Source organism: Mus musculus, chromosome 17 (genome assembly GCF_000001635.26).
Source record: "Mus musculus strain C57BL/6J chromosome 17, GRCm38.p6 C57BL/6J".
Lineage (NCBI taxonomy): Eukaryota > Metazoa > Chordata > Mammalia > Rodentia > Muridae > Mus > Mus musculus.
This window is the reverse complement of record NC_000083.6, coordinates 57228902-57256397: the sequence shown is the minus strand read 5'-3', so window position 1 is coordinate 57256397 and position 27496 is coordinate 57228902. Positions and strand designations below refer to the sequence as shown.

At 50.6% G+C, this 27496-nt stretch overlaps 2 protein-coding genes across 14 annotated transcripts in view; one reads left to right on the top strand and one right to left on the bottom strand.

The window, feature by feature from the left end:
• Trip10 (thyroid hormone receptor interactor 10) overlaps positions 1–23178 on the bottom strand; it is a 30478-nt gene extending 7300 nt beyond the window's left edge. For 4 of the 6 annotated variants that reach the window (NM_001242389.1, NM_001242390.1, NM_134125.4 and 1 more), the window contains exons 1-9: positions 6827–6947; positions 5541–5656; positions 5387–5443; positions 2989–3136; positions 2839–2901; positions 2237–2341; positions 2010–2138; positions 1234–1380; positions 931–1125 (exon numbers count right to left, since the gene is read on the bottom strand). In NM_001242389.1, the coding sequence (NP_001229318.1) occupies positions 931–1125; positions 1234–1380; positions 2010–2138; positions 2237–2341; positions 2839–2901; positions 2989–3136; positions 5387–5443; positions 5541–5656; positions 6827–6850 (984 nt within the window). In that variant the 5' untranslated portion in view covers positions 6851–6947. Of the gene's footprint in view, positions 1–930; positions 1126–1233; positions 1381–2009; positions 2139–2236; positions 2342–2838; positions 2902–2988; positions 3137–5386; positions 5444–5540; positions 5657–6826; positions 7008–22921 lie in introns of those variants that run through there. The other 2 variants (XM_006523400.3, XM_006523401.4) reach the window with 2 other exon arrangements.
• Gpr108 (G protein-coupled receptor 108) lies at positions 7655–21484 on the top strand. Of its 8 annotated transcripts, none has more exons than XM_017317727.2 (17): positions 7655–8291; positions 9515–9634; positions 11053–11103; positions 11287–11369; positions 12030–12151; positions 13285–13457; positions 13560–13664; positions 18235–18368; positions 18472–18547; positions 18901–18974; positions 19075–19192; positions 19397–19527; positions 19658–19701; positions 19975–20024; positions 20159–20242; positions 20351–20475; positions 21032–21484. In XM_017317727.2, the coding sequence occupies exons 6-17, from the start codon at positions 13287–13289 to the stop codon at positions 21102–21104; spliced, it is 1185 nt and encodes a 394-aa protein (XP_017173216.1). In that variant the 5' UTR covers positions 7655–8291; positions 9515–9634; positions 11053–11103; positions 11287–11369; positions 12030–12151; positions 13285–13286; the 3' UTR covers positions 21105–21484. The 8 variants fall into 8 exon arrangements, 6 of the variants coding, with proteins under 6 accessions (XP_017173216.1, XP_017173215.1, NP_001295001.1 ...); XM_017317726.2 differs by having other exon boundaries at positions 13264–13457; XR_003952213.1 differs by lacking the exon at positions 7655–8291 and adding an exon at positions 8699–8887 and having other exon boundaries at positions 18472–18587.
• Positions 23179–27496: the final 4318 nt, after the last annotated feature.

Here is a 27496-nt window from a genome sequence, read left to right as displayed (position 1 = left end):
ACCTGCCAGGCTTTCTGCGATTACAGTCTAGAAGGTAGGGGTGCATGACAGAACTAAAGGCTGGGGACAAAGCGATGGCTCAGTACAAAAAACTGCTTGCCACCACCAAGTACAATGACCTAAGTTTGATCCCTGGGACCAGAAGAAAACTGTGTCCTGAAAGTCCTTCCGTGGCATCTACATGTGCTTGAGCAATCACACATACACATAATAAACAAATAAATAAAAGCAATAATCTTTTTTTAAAGAACCAGGGTGGTCAGACACATAGGCTAAGGGGGACAGGCAGGTAGATGAGAGGTGGGAGATATCAGGTGCTTGCCTACTCCAGAAGTCCAAGTTCAAGAGAGGAGGGATGGCAGGTGGGAGGAGGGATGGCAGGTGTCAGGTAAGAGAAGTCTAAGTTAAATGGGATGGAAAAGAAGAAGAGGGAAAACAAAAAGAAAAAAAAAAAAACAACTGCAAGGTATAGCTAAAAGAAAGAGTAACTGTGGGAGGGATAAACCAAGGGGTGTCAAGGTATACACTGGACCCTAAAAGTCAAATTCCCAAGGAGAAAATGCACAGGAAGTGGAGGGTCCCCAAAATCATAGAGGCTGGAGATAGGGAAGGACGACTCCCAGGGATTGGGTGGCAATGCCACAGCTGTCAGGCCAACATGAGCTCTTCAAGGGTCTTAGGATTCAGCAGAAGATGCCACAGGCCCCCAACCCTGTCCCCTCTCATGCTCAAAGGGACTCGGAAGCCAGCGAGTAGGCTCTCGGGCCTGCCTTCCTCTGTTTCCTTCCCTCCAGCCTGGGCCCACAGCCAAGAGGAAAATTCCTGCCCCAGGACTTTGTGTTCCATGTGGCTGGAGCTGACTCAATGAGGACCTCGGCTGACTATCCCCCCTTTCCACCCACTCCTCACCCCAAGAGCTCCGGACCCCACCTTGTTCTTTTTCCCGAAAGGCCAACGCTTGGCGCGGCTACGGCTGGAGGCTGCTCGGAGCTCAGGCCTGCCATCCGGGGTGCCCAGGCTGCTGTCCGAAGGCACTCGGTTGATAACTTGGCTAAAGTCTTCAAATTCCAAGTCCCCTGGGCGGGCAAACCCGGACTTGTGTAATTCGATGAGGACCTGTGAGTCCTTTGGGAAGGGACACGGAGTGAATGGCAACCAGTGGCTAGTTTAAGAAACTCTTTGGGGAGCCACCCTCCCTCATCCATCCCCCCCGGGCGCATGCTGAGTACCCACGTTCTTAGCATCCACAGACTCGGCGGCCACCTTCATGCCCTCCAAGCATTTGCCAATAATGGGAACCACCTGCAGTTCAGCCTCTGATAAGAGCCCATACCCGGCCCCCAGGCGGGTGGCCCGGCGTTCGTCCATGTCCTGCAGCTTCTGGAGAGCAGAGGAGAGTAAAGGGTAAGTAAGCCAACCCTGCAAACACCGCCAAACTGAAGCCTTCAGCCCTCGAGCCCCAGGCTTGATAGGGAAGTCAGAATCAGATCTGCCCTCATGAGCCCAGGGGCAGGGGTGACGATGCATGGCCAGGAGTGTTTGGTGAGCGGACCGAGGAGCTCAGAAGAGTCTTCTCAAAGGAGGTTACAAAGAGACAGAGCCTGGATAAAGAATACATGGAATATAGACAATCCTAACACCAGGGTTGGGACAGAGAGTGGGAAAGAAGGCTAGGGAAAGTTGAGACCTGAAGCTTGTTAGAGCTAGGGCTTAGAAGGATGAATAGGAGTTTCAAAAATCGAAGAGTGTCTTCCTTTCTTTCTTCCTTCTATCTCTCCTCTCCTTTCCCACTCCTTCCTTCCTTTCCACCCTTTTGAGACAGGGTCTCTCTATTAAGCCTTGGCTCCCCTGGAACTTGCTTGCTATGTAAACCAAGCTGGCTTGGAAACACACTGGCAGGCTCCACTCTCTCAATCTAGGCACATAAGGACATAGGAGCTGGGATTCTAACACCCAAGTGGGAGCTAACGAATATTCAGGGACTTTGTCAACAAGCTTAACGCACTCACATCGAATATCTGGGGCATCTGTGAGAAGTAGAAGTGAGCCTGGTCTCGGTTGAAGCGCTGCAGCTGGGCCGCATATTCATTCTTGCTCTCTTCTGCCATGTGGTTCCGAAGGTGAGCTTGCTGCTTGGCCTGGGCAGTGGGATGGCAGGGTGGAGGTCGTGGTCAGGTGCTGGCCTCACCACACTCAAGATGGCAGAGGCCTGTCACGGACTTCACCCGATACACACCTTCTCCACATCCGCCTTGGTGGCATTAATGTCCTGATCTAGGCGCTCAGCAGTGTGAGCCGCTTTCTCAGCCTCCCGGCAATCTCGTTCAAACTTCCGCTTACTCTACGAGGGAGACAAAAGTGGAGTGAAGGACCTGCCTTCCCCAGTAGCAGAATGGGCTGTGCATCGGCCCAGTCAAACCAACACCAGGAGACAGGAAGATTAGGACTTCAAGGCCAACCTGGAACACCACATGAGACTTTGTCTCAAAAAACAAAACAGAACCAAAAGGATGGCTCGGCAGGTAAAGATACTTGTTACCTGAGTTTAATCCCTAGAAACTCCTCAGAGGTGGAAGGAGGAAACTGACTCCAGAAATGTCTTCTAGTCACACATGCACCTCATGATGTGCAAATCCCCCCCCCCCAACACACACACACAGATAGAGTTCAACGGGGCTACTCCAGGCCCCACCTCAAAATAAAAGGTGTAGGCTCAGTAGGTGTGCTGAGTACCCCACAAGGAGAAGGGCCCTGGGCACAGAACGTTGAGTGGCTCTGTGAATAAGCAGTCACACATCTTCTGGGCCTGAGCTACCAGCTGCCCCCATACACACTCACATTCTCCAGCTGTTTGAAGCCATTCTCCAGCTGCTGCTGGGCCCGACGACCTTCCTGGAAGTGCTGTGCAAACAAATGGGAGAGCCTCAGTGAGGTTCCACCAGGGTCCTCAGTGAGGAGCAGGGGTTGCATGGGGGAGGGGGTCCTCACCATCTTCCTCTCCTGCTTCATCTCCTGTGAATACTTAGCCAGCTCCAGACACACTCGGATACCGAGGCTCTCAGCCACCAGCTCTCTCTGGCCTGCGAAGTCATTGACCTCCTGGAGAAGCTGGACAAATGACTGCTGCTGGCTGAACCTGGCAGCAGGAGACAAACAGAGTTCAGGACCAGAGATGGACCTGGCCTGGCACAGTGACATAGGCCTGTCATCCCAGGGCAGGGTGGGGCAGAGGTATGGAGAGTTTAAGGCCAGCCTTGTCTACATAGTGAGTTTGAGGTCTGCCTTTGCTACTTGAGACCCTGGAAAGAGAGAAAGTGAGGGTGGGGAGGCAGAAGGGAGGGAAGGAGAGAAAGGCAGAAGGAAGGAAAAGAGACAAAAGGAAGGAGAAAGCAAAAGGAAGAAGTAGAACGAAGTCTTGAGCTACATCTGTTCAAAAGTCTGTGTCCCTAACTTCCAGCCCCTTAATTCAGAAGAATTTTGCAAACTGAATTTTTGGAGGAACAATGCTTATAACATCTGTACTGTTGTTGTTTGAGGCAGGGTCTCACTATGTAGCTCTGTCCAGCCTGTAAACTCTCTGTCTGTCTCTGCCTCTCAGGTGATGGAATTAAAGTTGTGAGCCCACCATGCTCAGCCTTTGCAACATCGTCTATTAGTCATTCCCTGGCTGGTGGCAGAATACTAGAATCAAGTGTTTGTTTCGGTTTTGAAGCAGGGTCCAGTTACATAGCCTAGGCTAGCTGAGACCCCTTGCTCTTCCTGCCTCAGCTTCCTGGCTGCACAGATTACAGACCTAAGCCACTATGCCTAGCTCCCTTATCAAACTTTAGAGGTATGAATACGATAATCCTTCAGTAGCCATGGCCACCATTTCTAGGGTACTTAGAGGGTACCAAAATAAAGGATGCTCAAGGCCTTCTATACACCAGCAGGATTTGCACAGAGTCTGTGCTGCTGGCCCAGACCCTCTCTAGATGACTCAGGACTCCTCTACGATGTAAACACTATGCACTTAATCCAAATTGTCTGGATTAGGGAACAGTGACCAGAAAGTCTGTCTATGTTCCAGAAAGAAATGACTTTGTTGGAGTGTCTTCAGTCCTTGGGCTGGGGCTAGAGGTGCTAAGTGGGTAGAGTGCCTAGATCTATCCCAGCACCCTGGAGGCTGAGGCAGGGAGATCAGGAGTTTGTGGTCACCCTGGGCTACAGAGTGAGTTTGAGGCCAGCTTGGGCTACATGAGACCACACGCACTCACACACTCTCTCTCTCTCTCTCTCTCTCTCTCTCTCTCTCTCTCTCTCTCACACACACACACACACACACACACACACACACACACAGTTTTTTCCAATCCTCGGAAACCCTGAAACAGCATTCACATCAAGCCACCAATGAAACTAGATATACCAAATAAACAACTACCTTAATTTCTGGAGCTTTTTGGAGTAAAACTTTTATTTGTGTATTTGTTCAAAATACAGTCTCACTAAGTGGCCCAACGTGGTCCAGAACTCACAATCTTCCAATCAAGAGTGCTGGGACAGTAGACATTTGCCACCATACCCAGCTCACCTTTTAGATTTTAAAGGGAAGGGTTTAGAATGAAGGTTAAAGTTTCTGGAAGTAACTACAGGCTGGCTACCAGTTTGTTTGTTTGTTTGTTTAGAATTTTGAGACAGGGTGGCATGTAGCCTAGACTACCCTCAAACTAACTACATAGCTGAGGCTAGCCTTGAACCAACCCAAGGGGGCTAGGATGACAGGCATGCACCAACGCGCCCAGCTTTGTCCACTGCTTTTAGACACAAAAAGTCAGTTCTTCGAACACACAAGATAGAGTAGTAAGTTCTGCCATCAGACCCATTTCACAGATGAGAACAGAGGCAATCAAAGTCACTGATACATTAAAGCTCTTGGGTTAAGAGACCAGTCCTGGCTAAAGGGAGTAACAGGACAACCAAAACCTTATCTCAAAGATAAAAACTCGGGTTGGTGACGTGGTATAAGGGGTAAAGGTGCCTGTGGCTAAACACCAGAGTCTGATCCCTGGGATCCACATGGTGAGAGGCAAGAACTGACTCCTTCAAACTGTCCTCTGACTTCCAGAGGACTTGCGTTCTGTGGATAAGTGGGTGCATCTCGCTCTCCAAAATATATAAAGAATAAGAAGCCCCCAAATAACTCAGCTACAGCACAGTGAGGGGAAAATAGAAGCTGAGAATTTACAAACCAAAAAGGGCTCCCTGCTGGAAGCGAGTAAATTCCACCTTAGGACATCCAGACTAACAGGAGGTGGGACTGGAAGTGTGAGGTAGAGTGGCCTCTAAGAAGGTGAGAGACCTGCGCCTCCAGCCCCTCCCTCGCCCCTCCCCCTCCCATTCTTACTTGACTTCAGGGTCATCTTTGGTAGGTCTCTTGGGAAGATACTTTTTCACCAGGCTCCTAAAGGTTGGGACAGAGGCAGGGAGGCTAAGAACGCGGACCTCCTGCGGTCTCCCCTTGGAGTCCCAGAGCAGCGAGCACCCACCCTCATGCTCACCGGAGTTGCTTAGCATAAGCCTGCTCCACCTCCGCGCGTTCTTTCACGAACTTCACGTATTTGTCCAACAAATCCAGCCCCCACTGCGTGTGGCGTTCCAGCACCTCAAACTGATCCTGATTGCAGGAGCGCGATTGGGGAACGTTAGGGTCACCTGGGTAGGAGGCACCGAAATCCCAGCGACCCGGAACAGCGGAGGTGGGGTGGGGTGGACAATCTCTCGGGGCTTAGCGGTTCCAGCAAGGGCTGGCTGGCTTCCCCAGGCGCCGCCCCGGCGTGGCGCAGGGGAGGCAGGAAGCTGGCGGGAACCCCCATGTCCTCCTCCAGGGAAGGGCCTGGACAACACGGCCAGGGCCCCAAACCAGACAGCAGGGTCTCTCGGAATCGGGGTGGCCAGCAAGGGTGTGGAAGGAGGCTAAACCACGCCAGTTCCCTCACCCCTCCTCTAATCCCCTCCAAATTCCAAAAAATCAAGAGGGCTTGGCACAAAAATCAGGCACAGAAGGGATGAGTTCGTGCAGCTCAAAGTGCGTGGAAGCAGGGTCGGGGGGCCTCTATGGCCAAATTTCCCCACTCGCCAAGATCCCCCGGGATCCTCAGTTGAGTGACTCAGTTTCCCCTGCTTCTGTGATGCCTCCACTATAGTGGCTCACCCCCACTACATCCTAAGATTGCACCGCCTCCAGAAAGAGGAGGGGTCAATAGTCCGACAAGGATTCAGGGAAACTTCTAGGGCTTCCTGGGTGAGGTTAAGAGGCGGGTAAGGGGTGGCTCCGCCCAGCGCCCGGGGCCGAGTCCTATAGCCCCTTCCCCTCCCCCTCAGCGTTCCAATTGTAAGCGGGGAAGGAACCCGGTAAGGCCCCACGTGGGACAGAAGGTGACCAAAGGGTCCCCTCCCCCTCCCAGCCGGACAGGCGGGCGACGGGCAGGGACCCAGGGGCCGTAAGATTAGCCTCCAAGCCAGGCCAGGGCGCTCAAAATAGGTGACCTCACCCAGCTGTCCCCCCTCCCTGGCCTGGTCCAGGGACTTCTTCAGATGGTCTTCCTCTCAACTCTGTGCCTCAGTTTCCCTATGCGGGTCCTGGGCAAAGTATCCCTACGTCCTCGGGGCGTCTTGAAAGTCCCAAAGGAACTTTTGAGTGAGTGCGGAGGGCAGAGGGCGGGGACCCAAGGGATCAGCTGCAAGGGAAAGCGTGGAGTCCGGGCTAAGGTACTTCGGGGACAAAGAGCGGAGAAGCCAGGACCCCAGCAAGGGAGAACCGTGGGAACTGGGGAAAAAGACTCACCCACAACTCGGTACCCCAATCCATGCTGCTCTTGCCGCCCAGGACGCCACCGCCTCCTGCCCGGGTCTCCGCCGCCCTCCACCGGAGACTCAGCCCCAGGGCAGTGTGCCCAACCTCGCCCCGCCCCGCCGCCAGGCCACGCCCACCAGCCTAGATTACAACGCCCCTTCGTGCCTTTCCACGCCTCTACTCTGCCGAGCCCCCAGCGGGGGGCTCTGAGGGCGGAGTCCAGATGATGCCCCGCCCCCCATTAAAGGGCCATGCGCCACCTCAAAGTACGCCTCGATTAATTTTCAAAATTTGTACCCCATATTTCTCTCCTCTGCCATCCCAAACTATTCATCCTTTCCTTTCAACTTCGCATTTTTTTTATAAAGGGTCAAGAGATCAAAACCCCAAATCCAAGCAGTCTTTCCCACGTGTCCCCACTCCATGGCAGGGAAAATCTGTGGTTGGTCATTAGGCTCTTGCGGGGACCTACTCGGCTCCAGAAATCTCCATTTCGTCTCACTAATAGTCTGTTTCCCTCCGGCCACAGAGATGGGATGACTTCGATCTTGCCCAGGATGCACATCCAGCCAAGGCCAGGTCCATTAGCACCCCCCAACACCACCGCATCCTGACTTCTCTTCCTTCCCGCCAGAGTCTCCTCTGAGAAACAGAGGACAGGTTGTCCTTTGGGCACCGTTCTGGGCTAGGCACACACTCACACACACACACACACACACGCATGCACGCACAGCACCGCGCACTTGCACTTGACTACACATTTTCCAGCCTCATTCAGTATGTAAGGCCCAAATCAGAACTGCCTCTAGATTCTGGGACCCTGGGGCTTAGGATTTCGGGTCCTCCCAATCATAAAAGTCCTTTCACGCCTTGTAAACCCCCTTAAGGCTCCCGGATAAAAGGGAAGAGGCCCTGTTGGCTCCCACCCCACTCTCCCTGGCTGTAGGTGCTTTCTCCGCCGCTACGCAAGTGTCAAAACACCATTGTGTTGCAGCTAGAAGAGCAGTCTAGACTTCTGAGGAAAGACGCCCTGGAGCCAGTGCTGGAACTGAGGCTCCAATAGGCCTTGGCCCCACCTGCTGGTGGCTTGTGGGCTAAGCTCTGAGATGTAAAGTGGGGTAGAGGGATGGTGGAGGAGGGTGGAGAAGGACTCAGAGTCCCAGTGACGAAAAAGGTATCACACTACGGTGGGAAGCTTCGCGCCAGGGTCAGCAATCTAATTAAGAGTTGCAAGCTACAACTAGGATCCAGCAGCTGGGACTCTTCCAGATCTGAGGACTCAGTAGGAATTGAGGAGCCTATGTTTCAGTTTGAAGTAGGGAACTCAGCTGCTGCAAGGTTACGCCTAGGGCGGAGTCTTCAGGTAGGACCTACAGCGGCATTCAGCCGAGGATTAGAGATCAGCATAGTGCGAAGAATTTTAGGCTTTTCGGTGGCCCAGCAAAGTTGAAACAAGGTAAGCTCATAGACGCGTACGTTGACTAAGTCTCCACTTCTGGCCGGGAGCAGGGTATCGGGGAAGTGAGGGGTGGGAGAGGAAGTGCGTCCTTGGGAATACTGGGAAATGTAGTTTATGCATGCTTCGTTGCACGGATCTGCTCCCTCTATATTCTGGGTAATGTAGTCTTGGACCGTTAAGAGTTGCTGAAGGAATTCCGCTTTAAGGGACGGATATGGGTTCCTGGATCATTGGTGAATCGTCCTGTTCCTCAAACTACATCCGGGACAATCTGTTTAGCGATTGGAGAGTATGAAAGCCGGGGCTGAAAAGGATAAGCACGCCCATTTGGGAGGCCTTCTGACAATCAAAAGAATCTCAGTTGCTAATTGGGTGACTAGACCACGTCGTGCGACTATTGGCTGAAAAGTGGGTAGGCCTTATCAGGCGTCAGAGGCTGTGTTCGGGGGGCAGTCGCAGCCCCAGAGATGGCAGTGAGCGAGAGGAGGGGGCTCAGCGGCGAGAGCCCAACGCAGTGCCGATGGGGATACTTGTCGCTGCTGGTGCTGACGCTGAGCGGCTGCTCAGGCCGTATCCACCGGCTGACTCTCACAGTGAGCCCCGCAGGCTTGGCCTCGTTGTCTCCCCCCATAGCTCCGCCGGTGGATGGAGCAGCCGCACCCCCCACTGCAGGCCGCTAGTGGTCTCGTCCCGGGGTCTCCCCGCCCGGTGCTCGTAATGGGTTGGCCTGGCTTAGAGGGCGGGGCTTCATCTCCTGGGACCCCTGACTCCTGGCGCTTAAACTTTCAGGGAACACTTGGTAACAACCATAGGACCTGGGAGGAAGGGGTACCACCTGGTAGGATCTTCCTGGAATTCACTTAGGGGAGTGACAGGAGACTACTTTCAAAATTTAGCCCAGATAGAATCGAAAACTTTTCTGGAAAGTCGAAACTAGTCACACCAGCCTATGTAGCCCGCTCTCGGGGTGGTGCACGTCTATATGGGGACTGTCATGGGGTTGCCAGGGTTTCACCCCATGGACACACAACCCCACCCTCTAGCTGCCTCGGACTGAAGTAGGAAAATGTCACCAGCACCAATACGATGTACCCAGGAAGGCTTTCTCACATGCTCCTGTCCTGAATAAAAATGTATAGAGACGCTCAGGGAAACACGCCGTCGTGCTGGACTTGGTGGGGAGAGTGCCCTTGTGCCACTGTGTCTTTGGTTTCCTGCAGGGGGAGAAGCGAGCTGACATCCAACTGAACAGCTTCGGATTCTACACCAATGGTTCCCTGGAAGTAGAGCTGAGCTTACTGCGACTCAGCCTCCAGGAGACAGAAAAGAAGTTGCCAAAGGTGAGGGGGCTCATGGGAGGACTCAGTGTGCAAGTTCTGGGATTCTGTCTTAGCTCTGTCCCTCACCGGTGTGATCTGTGGCCAGTCTCATAGCCTTCCCCACCTGTCACCTAAGAATGAATACAGTGTCTCATGCAGTCTGGGTTTGAGGGTACAGATTTGTCATCTTAGTGTCCCTGCTGGCTTAGGCAGGAGGATCAGAAATTAGCCAGCCAGTATATATGTAACATATATGCATGTATATAATGCATTTTAATCATACACGCTTCTCCCCCTAACTCCTCCAAAATCCATTCCCACCTTCCCAAACTCCTCCCAATCTCATGTCCTTTAAAAAAAAAAAAAAAAAAAAAAAAGATATGGCCTCACTATGTAGCCCCAGATAGCCAGGAACTCTGTGTAGACCAGGCTGGCCACAGACTCAGAGATCTGCCAACCTCTGTCTCCCAAGTGCTGGGATCTAAGGCCGGTGCTCTTGTTTGTTTGTTTGTTTGTTTCTCCTGGGGCCACACCCTCACTCACTCAGCATCTATCAGCTAGCTGTCCACAGCTCCCCAGTTAGGTGTAGGGGTTCAAACACCCCTCTTCCCTCCATGCTGGAATGTTGACTGACTCGATCCTGTGTGGGCAACCACAGCTGCTGTGAGTTCATAAGCAACAGTCTGCTGTGTTCAGAGGACAATGTTCCCCTCTTGCCCTCCTCAGCCTCTGCCTTTACAGTCTTGACTCTTCCTCTTCCTCTTTCTCTTCCTTTTCCTCCTCCTCCTCCTCCTCCTCCTCAGTTTCATTCCCTGAGCCTTGGGTGAAGAGGTGTGATATAAATGACCCATTGGGAGTGGCCTTGTGGTTTTTTTGGCAGAGAGGTAATGTTCAAGACAGGGTCTTGGAACTCAATATGTAGACCTTGAGCTCACAGATCCACCGTCACAGTGCTGGGATTAAAAGGCGTGCACTCCTGCGCCTGGCAAGCAGCCTCTCCTGACAGCTTCTCTTATGACAGGGTCTCATATAGTTAGTCTCAAAGTCAAGCCCCTTCTGCCTCAAGTCCAGAGCCCTTGGAATTGCAAGCGTGCTCTGTTCTGCCCAGCACCATTAACCTTTTAGGTGGGTCAAACCAATCAGGAAGTGCATTCTGCATGAGCGTTGTGGGTCCAGGATGGGGCAGGACATTGAGAAGCTAGCACATAGTGGGTGTTCAGTACCTGTGAGATGAGCCAGTAGCGGTGCTGCATGCTGAGGCAGCAGTAGGGTTGCTGCAAGTTTGAAAGTTCAACTCCAACCTGGACAATATGGTGAGTACCTTACCACCCAGGGCGACCTGGCTAGTCCCTGTCTTGGAGCAGAGCAGAACGAGGCTTCGTTTCTTCTGCTGCTGAGGACAGTTTGGGAGCCCTTCCCTTCTCCTCTTTTTCCATCAGGTGGGGTTCAGCTTGAGCAGAGTTCGGTCTGGCAGTGTCCGCTCCTACTCGGTGAGTGGAGAGCATCGGGAGGGATGAGGGAGAATGGGCGTGGTGTTGGGGGCCTCTCTTCTCCGTGGTACGCTTACAGCCAAGGAGGGGCAGGGAGAAGCTGTGGGTGGATGGGGAAGCACACTGAACAAGGCTGGATCCATGGGCCCGCTGTAACCCCGGCCCCCTCTGTCCACTCCCCAGAGACGGAACTCCCATGAATGCCCTCTGGATAGAAACAGCAGCAACTTCCTGGTCCTGTTCCTCATCAATATCAAGGACCTGCAGTGAGTTGGGGTGGGGCAGCCCTAGGGAGAAAGCGAGTCACTTGCTACATGGTACATCATGGGTGTGGGGTGTGTGTGTGTGTGTGTGTGTGTGTGTGTGTGTACATGCTGCTGGAAATTGAACCCACTGCCTTAGAAATTATAGGCAAGTACCATACCACAGCCACACCACCATCCTCTCACTAGGGGACTCTAAGGGGGGTGGGGGCAGTGGAAACCTCCATCCCTGAGCCACACTCCCAGCCCCTCACAGGGGGGGTTTCAAGTACCCCCTGAGAAACCCCCAGCCCTCTTTGTACTTTTTAAGACAAGGTCTCAATAAGTTTTACCGGTTTGGGCCTTGAGTCCACTCTGTAGCCCAGGCTGACATTGAACCTGCAGTCCTCCTGCCTCAGCCTCCCGAGAATCTTGACTCACAGGCCTTCCCTCTGTAGACCGGGCCATGTGATCTTTTAAATTGGTGCTGAAATGGCCCATCCCAGTGATCTGATAGTTGCTATTACAGGCAGCCATGAGTGTGTGAGCTACTGTGATAGGCAATGGCCAGGTGCTGAGAGTTGGTGACCAGTGGCTCAGAGCAATGAACCAACCCCTTAAGAAGGGCATCCGTACACATTCTATACCTGACCTCCCCCTTCCTGATTCCTCCCCTCACCCCAGGGTCCAAGTCCGAAAATATGGGGAGCAGAAGTTGTTCATCTCCCCTGGCCTTCTCCCTGAAGCTCCCACCCAGTCAGGTCCCCCGAAACCAGACCCAGCAGGCACCCCCAAGGACAACCACGGTAAGTCCAGGTGGCCTGCAGAGCTGTGCCAAAGACCAGCTTTAACACTACTGGGGAAATTAAACCAAAGCAGGCAGCCAGGTGTGACATCAGTGGCCGGGGTCAGTGCAGATGACATTTGGCAGTTTAATGCTCGCTGTTCTGGGGCCAAAAGGTGGTGGCTTCTAACAGTTTAGCTCCTGTGGATAGCAGCAGGGGATTTAGAAAAGAAACTTAACTACTTGGGCTCTATGCGTTGCTCACAGACCTCTTGCTGATCAGGCCAGAGGCTCAGAGACCGTTAACTCTTCATGAGTCAGAGAAAAGGGGAAAGAAAAAGTCAGGCACACACACACACACACACACACGCTCTCATAGATAAAATGTTACACGAAAGGATAGTTACAGAAGGAGGATGTTGATCTTTAGTTCAAAGCTGTGCTTTGGTCTGTCAGCTCCTAAGCTCAGAGCAGCAGTTTCCCATGGCCTTGCCTTATCATGGTGCACGCATGTGGCTTCATCCTCAGATCTGACCTAGAATGACTGTTTTTCCTTAATTACAAATCTGTCTCAAGCCTATTTCTCCTCTTAGTGTAATTTCTGAATGATCACTGTATTCCTTATTATGCAGCCTTTATTCTATGAGAGGGGGTACATTCTGTTGTTAACTCTTCTAACTTTATTATATCTTTCTAGTAAAACAACTAAAACCATCTCCTTCAACGTTCTTCCTAAAATTATTTGAATCAAATCAGGAATTCTATAAAGTCATTATTTGTCTAAACAGCACTAATTCATGAAAGTTGATCTTCAAGTTGATCTACAGGAAATTTATCCAATAGGGTGGATATCACCCAGAAGTAATCTCACACCAGGCTATAGGCAGTGAGGGTCTCCTGGTGTCCACTCACACCAAGTCAAGTGTGTGACGAGTGTGGCATTGACAAACATGAGGAAACATACCAGTTGCAAGAAGCAATCCTGGGACGAAGTCTCTGGGGCTGTGTCTCACCAGAGCCCTCCCGTCTTAGCCACGCAAGACAGTGGGCCATCTCCAGGGAGCTCACTTGTACACCGTAGCTCTTCCTGCCCTGGACGTACCCCGAATTTTCTGCCCATTTGTCTTTTGACAGTCATTCACCCATCTCCTACAGAGATGTCTGCAGTCAAGGAGAATCAGACAGCGCCCCAGGTTTCAGGGGATAAAACTACCCCAGGGGAACACAGGCACTCATCCGAGAGACAGCCACCCACGCAGGACCCCAGTGGGAAGGAGAAGGATCAGGTGTTGGGACTGGGCCACCTCAATGACTCCTACAACTTCAGTGTGAGTATCTGCCCTGCCCTCACGTCCCCACCTCCCCCGAACCGGGCGGGCCCCGGCTAAGGAACCCTCCAGACTGACATCCCCTTCTCCCCATGCGACCAGTTCCACATTGTGATCAGCTCCAGGGCTGAGGAAGGCCAGTACAGCCTCAACTTCCACAACTGTCACAACTCCATCCCAGGCCAGGAGCAGCCATTCGACCTCACTGTGAGTGTCGGGATAAGTGTAGCACACAGCTGCGCAGCTCTGTCTGCATTCTGTGGTTTTCTTTGTTTTCTAATCACACTTTACTTATTGGAGCAGGGGGGGGGGCGGGGAGGGAGCCATCACAGTACATGTGTGGAGGTTTACTTATTGGGGCGGGGGGGGGGGGTGGGGGGAGCCATCACAGTACATGTGTGGAGGTCAGAGGACAGCGCTCAGGAGTCAGTTGTCTCTTCTTCCATGTGGGTCCCAGGGATCGAACTCAGGTCATCATGTTTGGCAGCAAGCTTCTTTACCCATTGAGCCATCTTGCCATCCACAGGATGGACTTCTTAAAAGTCCTTCATTGGGCTTTTGTGGGACGTGCAAGATAGGGTATCCACCCCTCCTCTGATTGAAAGCATTTAAGGGAAGACAAAAATTGTACCTGTTCCAGATGTATTCAGAAGCGTGTGTGTGTTCATATGTACAGGTGTGCTTGTATCATGTACATATAGAAATTAGTTCACCAAGTGGTATTCCCCAGGATGCTGTCTATCTCCGTACTGTTGTTGTTTGGTTTAGTTTGGTTTGGTTTGAGGCAGGGCCTCACTTTGTAGCCCAGGCTGGCCCAGAGCTCACTACCAGGTTGGCATTGCACTCAAAGAGCTCCACCTGCCTCTGCCTCTGAGTGCTGGGATTAAAGGAGTGTGACACTGCACCCAGTTCACCTTGCTTTTTGCAACGGGGTCTCTGACTGGCTCAAAGCTCACAGATTGTGTCAAGCTAGCTAGCAAGGGGAGGTCTCAGGCAGATGGCACCATCCCTGGTGGGTTCTGGGGATCTGAACTCTGCGCCTCAAGCTCGCAAGGCAAGCACCTTACATGAGCTGCCTCCACAGCCTCATGTATGCGCAGATGTCACGAGCATCCTAAAGACTTGTTTTACATTGATTTTGAATGTGAGTGCTTGTGCAGTGCGTGTGGAGGTCAGTGGGCAAGGTGCAGGAGTCGGTTCTCTCCTGCCTTAAAGACATGTGTCTCAAGGTGCTGCCTGAAGCTGTCATTGGCCTAAACACACACACACACACACACACACACACACACAGGTCACACAGTATGCCCTGAATGGTCCAGTCACAACATGGGTACATGGTATTAGACTACTGTGGGTCACTTTTTTCCTGGTGTCTCCTTTTTGGGGGGGAGGGGGTATATTTTGTTTTTATTAAACTAATAAAATTTATTTTAAAATATACAACTCAGTATTGACATTTTTTAAGTCATCAAAATAATTTATAATAGTTAAACACCTCTTAAATGTACATGATATCTTCTGAACCTAAAAGTAATATCCACTCAACCAGTTTTTAAAATCTGTTTGGAACGTGAAACATGTTAGAAGTAGAAAAAAAATCTCTTATGAAGTCCTCTATGAGAGGAAATTCTGACAAGTTTCTGATTAGACAGAAACCATTCCATCTCCAGGGAGAATATGCAGCATAACTGTGGCTTCATAGAATGAATTGGGTAGTGTTCCTTCTGTTTCTATTTTGTGGAATAGTTTGAAGAGTATTGGTTTTACGTCTTCTTTGGAGGTCTGATAGAACTCTGCACTAAACCCATCTGGTCCTGGGCTTTTTTTGGTTAGGAGACTTTTAATGACTGCTTCTATTTCTTTAGGGGTTATGGGACTATTTAGATGGTTTATCTGATCCTGACTTAACTTTGGATTTTGTATCTCTCTAGAAAATTGTCCGTTTCATCCAGAATTTTCAGTTATGTTGTGTATAGGCTTTTGTAGTAGAATCTGATGATTTTTTTTTAATTTCCTCAGTTTCTGTTGTTATATCTCCCCTTTCATTTCTGATTTTGTTAATTAGGATACTGTCCCTGTGCCCTCTAGTGAGTCTGGCTAAGGGTTTATCTATCTTGTTGATTTTCTTTAAAAACTAGCTCCTAGTTTGGTTGACTCTTTGTATAGTTCTTTTTGTTTCTACTTGGTTGATTTCAGCCCTGAGTTTGATTATATCCTGCTATCTACTACTCTTTTGGGTGAATTTGCTTCCTTTTAGGTGTGCTGTCAAGCTGCTAGTGTATGCTCTCTCTAGTTTCTTTTTGGAGGCACTCAGAGCTATGAGTTTTCCTCTTAGCACTGCTTTCATTGTGTCCCATAAGTTTGGGTATGTTGTACCTTCATTTTCATTAAATTCTAAAAAGTCTCTAATTTCTTTCTCGATTTCTTCCTTGACCAAGTTATCGTTGAGTAGAGTGTTGTTCAGCTTCCATGTATATGTGGGCTTTCTGTTGTTTCTGTTGCCGTTGAAGACCAGCCTTGATCTGTAGTGATCTTATAAGAGGCATGGGATTACTTCAATCTTCTTATATATGTTGAGGTCTGATTTGTGACCAATTATATGGTCAATTTTGGAAAAGAGGTGCTGAGAAGAAGGTATAATCTTTTGATTTAGGATAAAATGTTTTATAGATATCTTTTAAATCCATTAGGTCCATAACTTCTGTTAGTTTCACTGTGTCTCTGTTTAGTTTGTGTTTCCATGATCTGTCCATTGATGAGAATGGTGTTGAAGTTTCCCACTACTATTGTGTGAGGTGCAATGTGTGCTTTGAGCTTTAGTAAAGTTTCATTTATGAATGTGGGTGTCCTTGCATTTGGAGCATAGATATTCAGAATTGATAGTTCATCTTGGTAGATTTTTCCTTTGATGAGTATGAAGTGTCTTTCCTTGTTCTTTTTAGTAGCTTTTGGTTGAAAGTTGATTTTATTCAATATTAGAATGGCTACTCCAGCTTGTTTCTTGGGACCGTTTGCTTGAAAAATTGTAGTAGTGTTTGTCTTTGACACTGAGGTGCATTTCCTGTATGTGGCAAAATGCTGGGTCCTGTCTATGTATCCAGTCTGTTAGTCTATGTCTTTTTATTGGGGAATTGAGTTCATTGATGTTAAGAAATATTAAGGAATAGTGATTGTTGCTTCCTGTTTATTTTTTATGTTATTTTTATGTTCTGTGGCTATCTTCTATTGGGTTTTGTTGAAAGAAGATTACTTTCTTGCTTTTTCTAGGGTGTAGTTTCCCTCCTTGTGTTGGCATTTTCATCTATTATCCTTTGTAGGGCTGGACTTGTGGAAAGATATTGTGTAAATTTATTTTTGTCATGGAATATCTTGGTTTCGTCATCTATGGTAATTGAGAGGTTTGCTGGGTATAGTAGCCTGCACTAGCACTTGTATTCTCTTAGGGTCTGTATGATATCTGCCCAGTATCTTCTGGCTTTCATAGTCTCTGACAAGAATTCTGGTGTAATTCTGATAGGTCAGCCTTTATATGTTGCTTGACCTTTTTCTCTTACTGTATTCTTTCATTGTTTAGTGCATTTGGTGTTTTGATTATTATGTGACAGGAGGAATTTCTTTTCTGGTCTAGTCTATTTGGAGTTCTGTAGACTTCTTGTATGTTTGTTCATGGGCATCTCTTTCTTTAGATTAGGTAAGTTTTCTTCTATAATTTTGTTAAAGACATTTGATGGCCCTTTAACTTCGGAATCTTCACTTTCTGTTATACCTATTATCCTTAGGTTTGGACTTTTCATTGTGTTCTGGATTTCCTGGATGTTTGGGGTTAGGAGCTTTTTGCATTTTGCATTTTCTTTGACTGTTGTGTCAGTGTTTGCTATGGTATCTTCTGCACCTGAGATTCTCTCTTCTCTCTCTTGTATTCTGTTGGTGATGCTTGCATCTATGACTCTTGATCTCTTTTCTAGGTTTTCTAAATCCAGGGTTCTCTCTCTTTGTAATTTCTTTATTGGTTATGTTTCCATTTTTAGATCCTAGATGGTTTTGTTCAATTCCTTCACCAGTTTGGTTGTGTTTTCCTGTAATTCTTTGAGGGACTTTTCTGTTTCCTCTTTAAGGTTTTCTGGCTGCTTGCCTGTGTTCTCCTTTATTTCTTTAAGGGAGTTATTTATGTCATTCTTAATGTCCTCTATCATCATCAAGACATGTGATTTTAAATCAGAGTCTTACTTTTCTGGTGTTGTGGGGTAACCAGGTTTTGCTGTGGTGGGAGAACTGGGATGATCTGATGATCTCTGGTGTTAACTGGTTTTCCTGTCTCTGACTGTGGCTTGTCCCTCATGCAAGCCTGTGTGTCAGTACTCCTGGGAGACCTGTTCCCTCCAGGAGGAATTTAGATATGGAGAGCTGTGGCACAGGGTCATCTCTCAGTGCAGACCCTCCTGATGTCTCCTAATCAACTTCATGTAATACCTCTGTATCCCTGGCATGCTTGTTCAGCTGTTCAGAGCCTTCTGGAGATGTGGGAGACCCTATACCACAAATACCCACTTCCTTTTTACAGACACTGGGTCATCCTTGGGTGTTGGTTCTTCTGGAGTTCCAGTGCCAGTCATCTGGCTTCTGGTTTAAGGCTGTATACCCATTTGAGAGACAGGACCAACTGAGGTTCTAGCTAGAAAGTTGGAGATCTAGAGACTAGAACTTTATGAAACCCAAAGCTAGAGCTACAGGGGCAAGGCCATCTACCTGAATTGTCACCCCCTCCCTTCTCTTCCAGGTGATGATCCGGGAGAAGAATCCAGAAGGCTTCTTGTCAGCAGCCGAAATCCCCCTCTTCAAACTCTACCTGATCATGTCTGCCTGCTTTCTGGCCGCAGACATCTTCTGGGTGTCCGTGCTCTGCAAGAACACGTAAAGCCCCTCTCTACCCCACCCTCGCCTTCCCTCTCCTCTGTGGGCCTCACATGAGGGTTCACCTCAGCGAACACTCTCTACCCCATTCTCCCTCTGGCAGATACAGTGTCTTCAAGATCCACTGGCTCATGGCAGCCCTGGCGTTCACCAAGAGTGTCTCCCTACTCTTCCACAGCGTGAGCACACAGGGCCCGGTGACAACACAAGGGTGGGATGGTGAGATGGGACATCTGTCTGCCTGTGCACCTTGTCCATTTCATCTCTCTTCCGCTCAGCCCAGCTCTCACCACCAACCCTCCAGGAACATCCATTGGCCCAGTCAGTGCTGACTGTCCACCCTATTGTCTGACCATCCCCCCACCTAACTTGTCTCTTGGGTGGAGGGAGCCCGTGGTGACTGACTGTAACCTTCATCTCACCCCACCCCCAATCACCTGCTTGTTCCATAATTATTCTCTGTGTTCCTAACTGCCCCCCTCCCCTGTACCCATCCTCCTCTCTGACTGCTCATGCATCTGCTCACCTCCAGATCAACTACTACTTCATCAACAGCCAGGGCCACCCCATCGAAGGCCTCGCGGTCATGCACTATATCACACACCTGTGAGTCGCCCAGCTGTGCGCACAGGTGGGGGAGGCAGGCAGGGAGGGCTGGGTCCCCACCTCATTATCAGACACACACCCCCACCCCCTGGTCTCCCAGGCTGAAGGGCGCCCTTCTCTTCATCACCATCGCCTTGATCGGCTCAGGCTGGGCCTTTGTGAAGTATATGCTGTCGGACAAGGAGAAGAAGATTTTTGGCATTGTGATTCCCCTGCAGGTATTGTGGGGGAGGGGGGCTGGGGGGGGGTCCCAAGAAAGGTGCAGGGAGAGAGGCTCAGGAGACGATGGAGACATGTAAGGAGAAATTCAGAGAGGAATGCTGGGGATTGATACAGGCTGGGTTGCTCCGGTGACATACAGGAAGGGAATTCCGTCTGTGGTGTTGGGGACAACACCACCTGGCACCCTGCCATCCCCACAGGTCCTGGCTAATGTAGCATACATTGTTATTGAGTCCCGTGAGGAGGGTGCCAGCGACTATGGACTCTGGAAGGAGATCTTGTTCCTGGTGGATCTCATCTGCTGTGGTGCCATCCTTTTCCCGGTGGTCTGGTGAGGACCTGGACCTGCCTGCCTGCCTGCCTTCCAGCCCCACCGAGGCCCCTGCCCTACCCAACAGAAGACTCCTGTACACTGGACGGGGTCAATACTGAGCACTTCCCATATCCCTCCACCTGTCCAGGTCCATTCGGCATCTGCAGGATGCATCCGGCACTGATGGGAAGGGTGAGACCCCCTCCTGGACTTTGTCCCAGCCCTGCTTTCTCTCTGACACCAGGTGCTGGGGGCCACTGTCTCCACGGCTGTGCGTCTTACTCCTCTGTCTGTACCCAGTCGTCCAGTCACCCGCACACACTTCTCAATTACTTTTGCTACTGTTCATCCTATTGCCCCGGGACCACTCCCCACACCTTGCCCCCTTCTCCACTGCCCTCCCCTCCTGCCAGTTTTCGTTATCCTCCCCCCACCCCCCTTACCCTACTCTGTGCCCACCCACAGTGGCAGTGAACCTGGCCAGGCTGAAGCTGTTCCGACATTACTACGTCATGGTAGGAGTCCTGCCTTCCCACAGGCCTGAGTCCCTCCCTGCTGCCCTGTGCCCCTGAGCCCCAGCCTTGACCTGACCTCTGTCCTGTGTCCATACCTCCCTGTCCCCTGCCCCCCGCCAACCCCGTGCCCCCAGGTCATCTGCTATATCTACTTTACACGTATCATCGCCATTCTGCTGCAAGTAGCAGTGCCCTTCCAGTGGCAGTGGCTGTACCAGGTGAGCAAGGTGGAGTCCCCAGGAGGGGAGTCCCCAGGAGGGTGTGGGTCATTCACTGGAAGTGTGGGTGACCAGAAAGCCCCACCTCACCCCATGCCCCGCCCCCAGCTCTTGGTGGAGAGTTCCACACTGGCCTTCTTCGTGCTCACTGGCTACAAGTTCCAGCCGGCTGGGGACAACCCATACCTGCAGCTGCCACAGGAGGATGAGGAGGACGTACAGATGGAGCAAGTGTGAGCAAAGCTGTGGGGTGTGGCAGGACCAAGGTGTCTCCGGAGCTGGCCCAGAGCACTGGGCCATAGGACAGGATTGTGGGAGGTGGGGCCAAAAGGGGCTTAAAGGTAAGGTATGGGTGGCTCTAATGCTGGTCTCAGTGCTGCTTAAAGATGCCTAGGAGCTGGCTCTGAGGTGGGCTGTGGAGGGTGAGGGGTAGGATCTAGGTAATCTACAGGGATGTAGATTGGTGGGCAGCTTGGAGGATGGACAGGTCTGGAATTACTATAGAGGTGGGATTAGAATATTGGTAGGGGATGGTGGGCTGTGGCACCCATGTCTGCGGAGCCTCAGAGGCAAGCTGGGTCAGGACTGGATAGTTCTGGAGTGGCGGGAGCTAGGCGGGTTTGACAGCAGGGATAGAAGACCCATGTACTAACCACTGGGCTAGGTCGGGGGGGGGGGGCGGGGGAGGGGAAGGATGGGATGAGAGCAGGTGGGGCTAAAGCGGCTCCTGGACAGGGTCTGCTCCCAGTCAGCTGCTAGACTTTGCTTCTGCTATGTACCCTTTCCCAGGATGACAGACTCTGGGTTTCGGGAAGGCCTGTCCAAAGTTAACAAGACAGCCAGTGGCCGGGAGCTGTTGTGACTTCCCTGTGTCCAGTGAGCCGCCCTCAGACCTCCTGCACCTCGCACCCCTACACTTGTCCCAAGTGTGCAGGGAGCTGGAGGGGATGCTGCGGACAAGGCATCCAGGATGTGGATCCCCAAGGAGCCTTCAGAAAAGATGCCCTCTCCTCACCAGGGAGCAAGCAGTTCAGCCTCTTGTGGTACAATAAGGACCAGTCTCTTGACTTGGAGGGTTCTGAGTATCTACGGCAGGCTGCATTTATGATCTCAGTTCACGGGGTGGCACGTGCCTGTCATCCCATTGCTCTGGAGAGCCCGGGCTTCATAAAACCTTGATTAGTAAACAAATAAAGAAAAAGTGGAATTCCCAGTGAGGGGAGGACCACCTGTTGAGCTAAAGCTGTGCGGAGCCCTGTGCTGCTGGGGACAGCACGACCAAGTCCCCACTCCCATCCCAACCCTTAAGGATCTTTCAAGTCACCAGCCCCAGCTTGGGGGTCACACAGGAACTGACCCAGCCACAGACGTCTGGAAGGGAAAAGGAAAGGTGATGCCGAACCCGTGTCCCCTGAAGAGGGCACCACCGGGCTGTAGGAATGGTGGGTGAAGTGCTTGCCATGTCTTGCCAGGACTGGAGCACAGATCCTAAAGCCTCCATAAAGATCTGTGTAAGCCTCGAAAAACAAAAAACGATCTGTGTAAGCTTGCAACCCTGGCACTGAGGAGATGGAGGCAGCAGATCCCTAGTCCTAGCCACCTAGCCAGCCTAGCCTACTTCATGCAGCCCAGGCCCTTTAGATTGCACTGCTTCAGAACTGGGATGGGTGGCCCCTGAGCAACAGCAGGCAAGGCTGACCTATGGCCACCACACCTGCAGACACACAGTCAGTGTGGGTTAATGAATGCCAAGTACCTAAGGCCGAGGCCACCCAGTAAAAGTAATGGCTGCCCGGCATGACGGTTCAAGCCTTTAACTCCTATATTCAGAAAGCTGAGGCAAGAGAGTTAACTAGGGTTTGAGGCTAGCCCGGGCTAGAGAGCAAGGTCCTGTCTATGTGGAAATGGATAGACATGGGCATGAGGGTCAAGCAACAGCCTCGGCCTGATCTCTGGAGATTCCCTTAGAGTTAGCTCTTCAAGATGGCTCTCCTCTCTGCCTTCCCCTGAGGATACCCTGTCTTATAGAGCAAGTGCAGAGGCATCATGGTGGCAGGGCGTGGAGGAGAGAGGCCCAGGGGAAGGCTTCCACTGTAAGGAAAAGAAACCAGCTGCAGCCCAGATACATCAATAGGGCAGCCAGCTAGCAGAAGCACCATGGGCTGGGGAGGTGCATGGAGAGGGTGGTGGGAGGCAGAGCCAGCCCTGGCTGAGGCAGCAACAGGCAGAGTCTCAAAAACAGGTTCCTGAGGCGCTGTGCTAGGGCCCAATCAAGAGGAAACTCGGGCCCTGTGCAGTTATAGATGCTGAAGTAGGTAGTGATAAGCCTCCCACCCCAAAGATGAACACAGCCTAGTCTTCAACAGGCAACAGAGGGGCTCTGAGGAGGAGGGTTAAGGAACAATCTAAAGGTGAGGCAGATGAGGGCACCCTTGTGGGGTCGGCCCCGTGTCCTCACAGGACTCGGGAATGGGAAGCGAGCTGAGTGGACAACAGGGGAATGACCTGCATAGCCTTCACGCCTGACCTCCCGAGCTCAGGAGCAGTGAAAATGTCGAACAAAAACCAAACAAACAAAAAAAAACAAAACAAAACAAACAAACACAAAAAAAAAAAAAAAGAGGCAAGAGCAAGGGGAGGGAAGAAAACAGAGAAGGGAGGGGTGTGTGAGACACCTACCTGAGTGTTCTGTTTGGTGCATTTGGGAGTCTCCGGAGATCAGGCTGAGGCTGTTGCTTGACCCTCATGCCCATGTCTATCCATTTCCACATAGACAGGACCTTGCTCTCTAGCAAATGCGCCAGTCCCTGGAGACCAGGCTGAGGCTGCAGGGCTGGACTCTACCCTCGGCCATCTTGTCCCCCTCGTCCCCCTCGTCCCCCTCCTCTTCTGTCAGCTGGGCGCTGCAAGCATCCACACAGGGCTCAGGGAAGAAGTTGATGTCATGAGCCGGGCTGTGTGGATGGTGCAGGGTCAAGGTCCCTGGGCGTTAATGAGTTACTGGTGGGGGTGGGAGAGTGTGCAAGATAGACAGGGATTCCAGGAAAGGCATGTAGCAAAGACCTTTCCTAGAAGTGGAGAAGCAGGAGATGGGAACCAGAGCTTTCAAGTATGGAGGGAATCCTGTGGAGGGAGTGTGAGGTGTGCACAGGGGTTACCACACCCAGGTCGTCCAGAGTGGAATCAAGAGCTCAGATCCACCCGTTCCTCTCATCCTCTCCCGAAACCAGGGCTCAGCACTGATCGAAGGGTCTGGCTGTGTAGATCAGGCTGCCTGGAACTCAGAGAGCTTTGCCTTCCTCTGCCTCCCTGAATGGGTGCACCATGATACCAGGCATTTCTCATTTTTTTTTAAAGAATCATTTATTCAAAGAGCATTTTATTTTACCTCTTTTAATATAGCCAGACCGGGTTCTGTGTACCCCGGGCTGGCCTTAAACTCTCATTACCCAAGGATGTCCTCGAATTCCTGATCCTCCCAAGTACTGAGATATCAGGCCCGCTCCACCACACCTGGCTCATTTGGAATTTTAAGACAAAGTCTCACTAAGAAGTGCAGGCTGGCTTGGAACTTGGGGCAATCCTCCTGCCTTAGCCTCTCAAGAAGAATGCAAAGCGTGTACCACCTTCTTGCACTACTCTCCAGTGTGTGTCTGTGAGTGTGTGCATGTGTGTGAGTGTGTGTGTCTGTGTGTGCATGTGTGTGAGTGTGTGTGTCTGTGAGTTTGTGTATGTGTGTGAGTGTGTGTGTCTGTGTGTGTGAGTATGTGTGTGTGCATGTGTGTGAGTGTGTGTGTGTGATAGAGAGTGTGTGTGAGTGTGTGTGCATGTGATAGAGTGTGTGTGTGTAGGTCCAAAGTTGATGTACTGTGATGTACTCATTCTGCATGTCTCTTTGCTTACCAAGGCCTCTCACTGAACCCAGAGCTTACTGGCTCCCTCTGGTCCAGCAAGCCAGCTTGCCCAGGGCCCAGGGAATCCCTGCTTCTGCTGAGGGTATCTATCAGTGGATGCAGAAATGCCCAAATCACTAACTTTGTACATGAGTGCTGGGATTTGAACCCAGTGAGCCATCTCTCCAGGTCTTGATATGTACCCCAGATTGGTCTCAAATAACAGTCTTCCCTCCTCTGCTTCTTAAGTGTTGGAATGATGGGCATACACTACCCTACCTGGGATAACTCTGCTTTTTCATTGTGTGTGTAGATGCAAATTTTTTTTAGCCAAATAGTTTACTAGATGCATGTAAAGGCATTATAAACAGCCTTGAGACCAGACTGATGGACACAGGGCTTCCACTTGCTGGAAATCCCCTCACAAACTCCCTGCCTTGCTGGCCCACTCTCTCCCTTCCCAAGTTCTGGACACAAGTTCTTGTTTCCCTAGAGGAGAGTCACTGGGTTCAGGAATTCCCCCATCTGTCTTCCTTCTCTCACTTTCTCCCTCCCAGTGGGCACTGGTCCACTCCTAGCTTCCTGGTTACCTCCCAGCATCTAGCACTGCAGTCTGCTGACTTCCAGGGTGGTGAGGACAAGGTCTAGACCCTTGCCACATCCTAAGCCAGCCCAGAAGCAGGAATATATACTAGCCATTATGTTGAGGATTGATCTTTCTTCCTCCTCAGCCACAGGGTTAGCTGTTTTGTAATCAGCCCTGACAGTTACCCACCTCCACCCACTAGGGTAAGCAAGTCCATGGAGGACAAAAAGCAAACCCCTTAAGCAGGAAAGAAGCCAGCTGGTAAATCATGCAATAGTGAACAATGGGGCCAAGAAGAAGGCTCACTTGGAGTGGTAGGGTTGGCTGCCAAGCCTGACAACCTAAATTCCATCACACACAGAGTGGAAGGAAAGAAGGAACACTCATAAGTTGTCCTCTGACCTCCACACATGCATGAGTGTATACAATAATAAATACAAATAAGATGCAATTTTAAAAATGTGTTAAATGCAAATAAATGCAGTTTTAAGATGGGTTTAAGTAGACCAAGAAACTGAGTGTCTGGAGTAGGGCAGAGGGAGAAGCAGAGCTGTCAAAGGGGGGGGGCACTCGGACAACCAGTTTCAAAACTTGGGCCCCAGTTTTGGAGGCAAACTAATGCCTGCACCTCCCTCCTCCCCGCCCCCTCCCTCCTCTCCCCTCCCTTTCTGCCTTCCACAGAAAGGATGTCGCAATCACAGCTAAAAGACAAGCCAGGTTTGTTCTAACTCCCAGCCACCCCGTGCCCCGAGAGGTCAGGAAAAATGAATGTTTTACAGGAAATCAGAGCAAAACTGCCCCCCCTTAACCCCTTCATGGAAGGTTTTGTGAACACCTGTCCTTGGATTGGGCATCACCACATTGGTTCAAAGCGTTTCCCCACATCCATTCCCATCCCAGTCATAGAGGACAGCATGGTGGCAGTAGGCATCAGGGACAGGAGATTCCACTTACTACCCAAGACTCAAAAAGTTCCAAGTCAAGTGGGTGTGGTCACCAGTCAGCTCATCACTCCGGAGCCAGAACAGCACAGGTTGGCAGGTTCCAGACCAGACTGGGCTACAGAAAGCAAACAAAACAACAACAACAAAAAACTACTGGCACTCGGTGGGTATGACAACCCAGCGCTCCGGGGCTGGAGGTGGGTGGAGCACATGGGATACATGAAGTCCTGGGTTACATCCCAAGAAACACACAGATGAGGTGTGAAGGTGACCACCTGCGTCCACCTGCCCATCAACTGTAGCACTCAGGAGGTGAGGAAGGGTGAGTTGGAGTCAAAGGTCATCGTTCTTACATGGGAACTTTGAAGCCAGCCAAGGCTAATGAAGAGTCAGTCTCATACAACAGGAAAGCAGACAAACAAAACAGCTAAGCGTGGTGGCCACCCCTTTAATCCCAGCTAGCACTTTGGAAGCAGAGAGTTCTCTGCCAGCCAGGACTATATAGACCCTCCATCTCCAAAGGTCTAGAACTAAGCTAGCATGGCCCAATAGCCAGGCCAGCAGGAATTTGGCAATTCATTTCTCGGAATTTGCAACCTAGCGGGCAGATGTATAAATCTGTAGAACCTTCAAAGTCAGAGAGCTGGCAAGATCTAGCAAGATCACATCCAGCAACCCCAGGGGACAGCAGCTAACCGTGTTAATACCATGCTTTGCAGGAAGACACTCGGACCCCGGGCTCTCCCATGGCTGCTGAGTGGCAGCTCAGTGAGGAAGTGGGCACTGAGTTGGTTGGTGACCCCGGAAGTCTGTCTGTTGTCAGCATACATTGGTTGCTTTCACATAAAGTACCAGGGCGGGGGGGGGGGCAGTTGGCAGCGAGGAGGAGAAATCTCCCTGAGCATTGATCTGGAACAATAATTGTTGAGGCAAATCTGTCACACACAGAAAGCAAGACAGCCCTCAGACGGCCCTCAGGGGAGCTGGGAGAACAATACAGAGAGGAGGTTAATGGTTACTGTGAAACCTGTGTGTTGGTCATGATGGGCCAGAATTGGCCTTTCTAGAAACAGGGTCTGTGTGGCTGGAGAGATGATTCACTGGTTGCCCATACAGAGGATTTGTGCTTGTTTCCCAACACCCGCATGAGGCGCACAAAAACACCTGCAATTCTAGATCCAGGGATCCAACATTGTCTTCTGGCCTCTGTAGGCATCAGGCATACACATGATGCACATATATACATACATACATACATACATACATACATACATACATACATACATACATATATACATACATACATACATACATACATACATACATACATACATACATACATACATACAGGCAAAACACTCCAACACATACATATAAATATTTTAAAAAGAAAAGAAATGGTGTCATGTAGCCCAAGCTGGCCTCTAACTTGCTACATAGCAAGGTTGACTTTGAACTCCTGATCCTCTTGCCTCCAGCATCTCGTGCTGGGATTACAGATGTATGCCACCAGAATCAATCCTATGCTACTGAGTATGGAAGCACTTTCCCACTGAGCTGTATTCTAAAGCCACTATTTGTACTTTTGTCTTAAAAAACCAAAAACCAACCAACCAAACAAACAAAAAAAACCAACTAAGCATTGTGAATCATTATCTGCCTACAACCACAAAACCAACACAACTGAAAGAGATAATATAGGGGCAGGACAAGTCCTAGAGGCAGAGACAAGAGCAGGCTTTTCCTCCATGACTCTCAAAGCCCACCAGAGTCATTCAGCCACCCTGAGTGACAGGGTAGGTAAGGTCCACCTCATTCTTTTCCCTAGAAA

Bases quoted from the DNA above. Each gene is read 5' to 3' on its own strand.
- Gpr108 (NM_030084.4), top strand. From the start codon at position 8,762: ATGGCAGTGAGCGAGAGGAGGGGGCTCAGCGGCGAGAGCCCAACGCAG. The intron at 11,370-12,029 runs GTGAGTTGGGGT...CCCTCACCCCAG, and splicing joins ATCAATATCAAGGACCTGCA to GGTCCAAGTCCGAAAATATG. The intron at 20,476-21,031 runs GTGAGCAAAGCT...ACCCTTTCCCAG, and splicing joins GACGTACAGATGGAGCAAGT to GATGACAGACTCTGGGTTTC.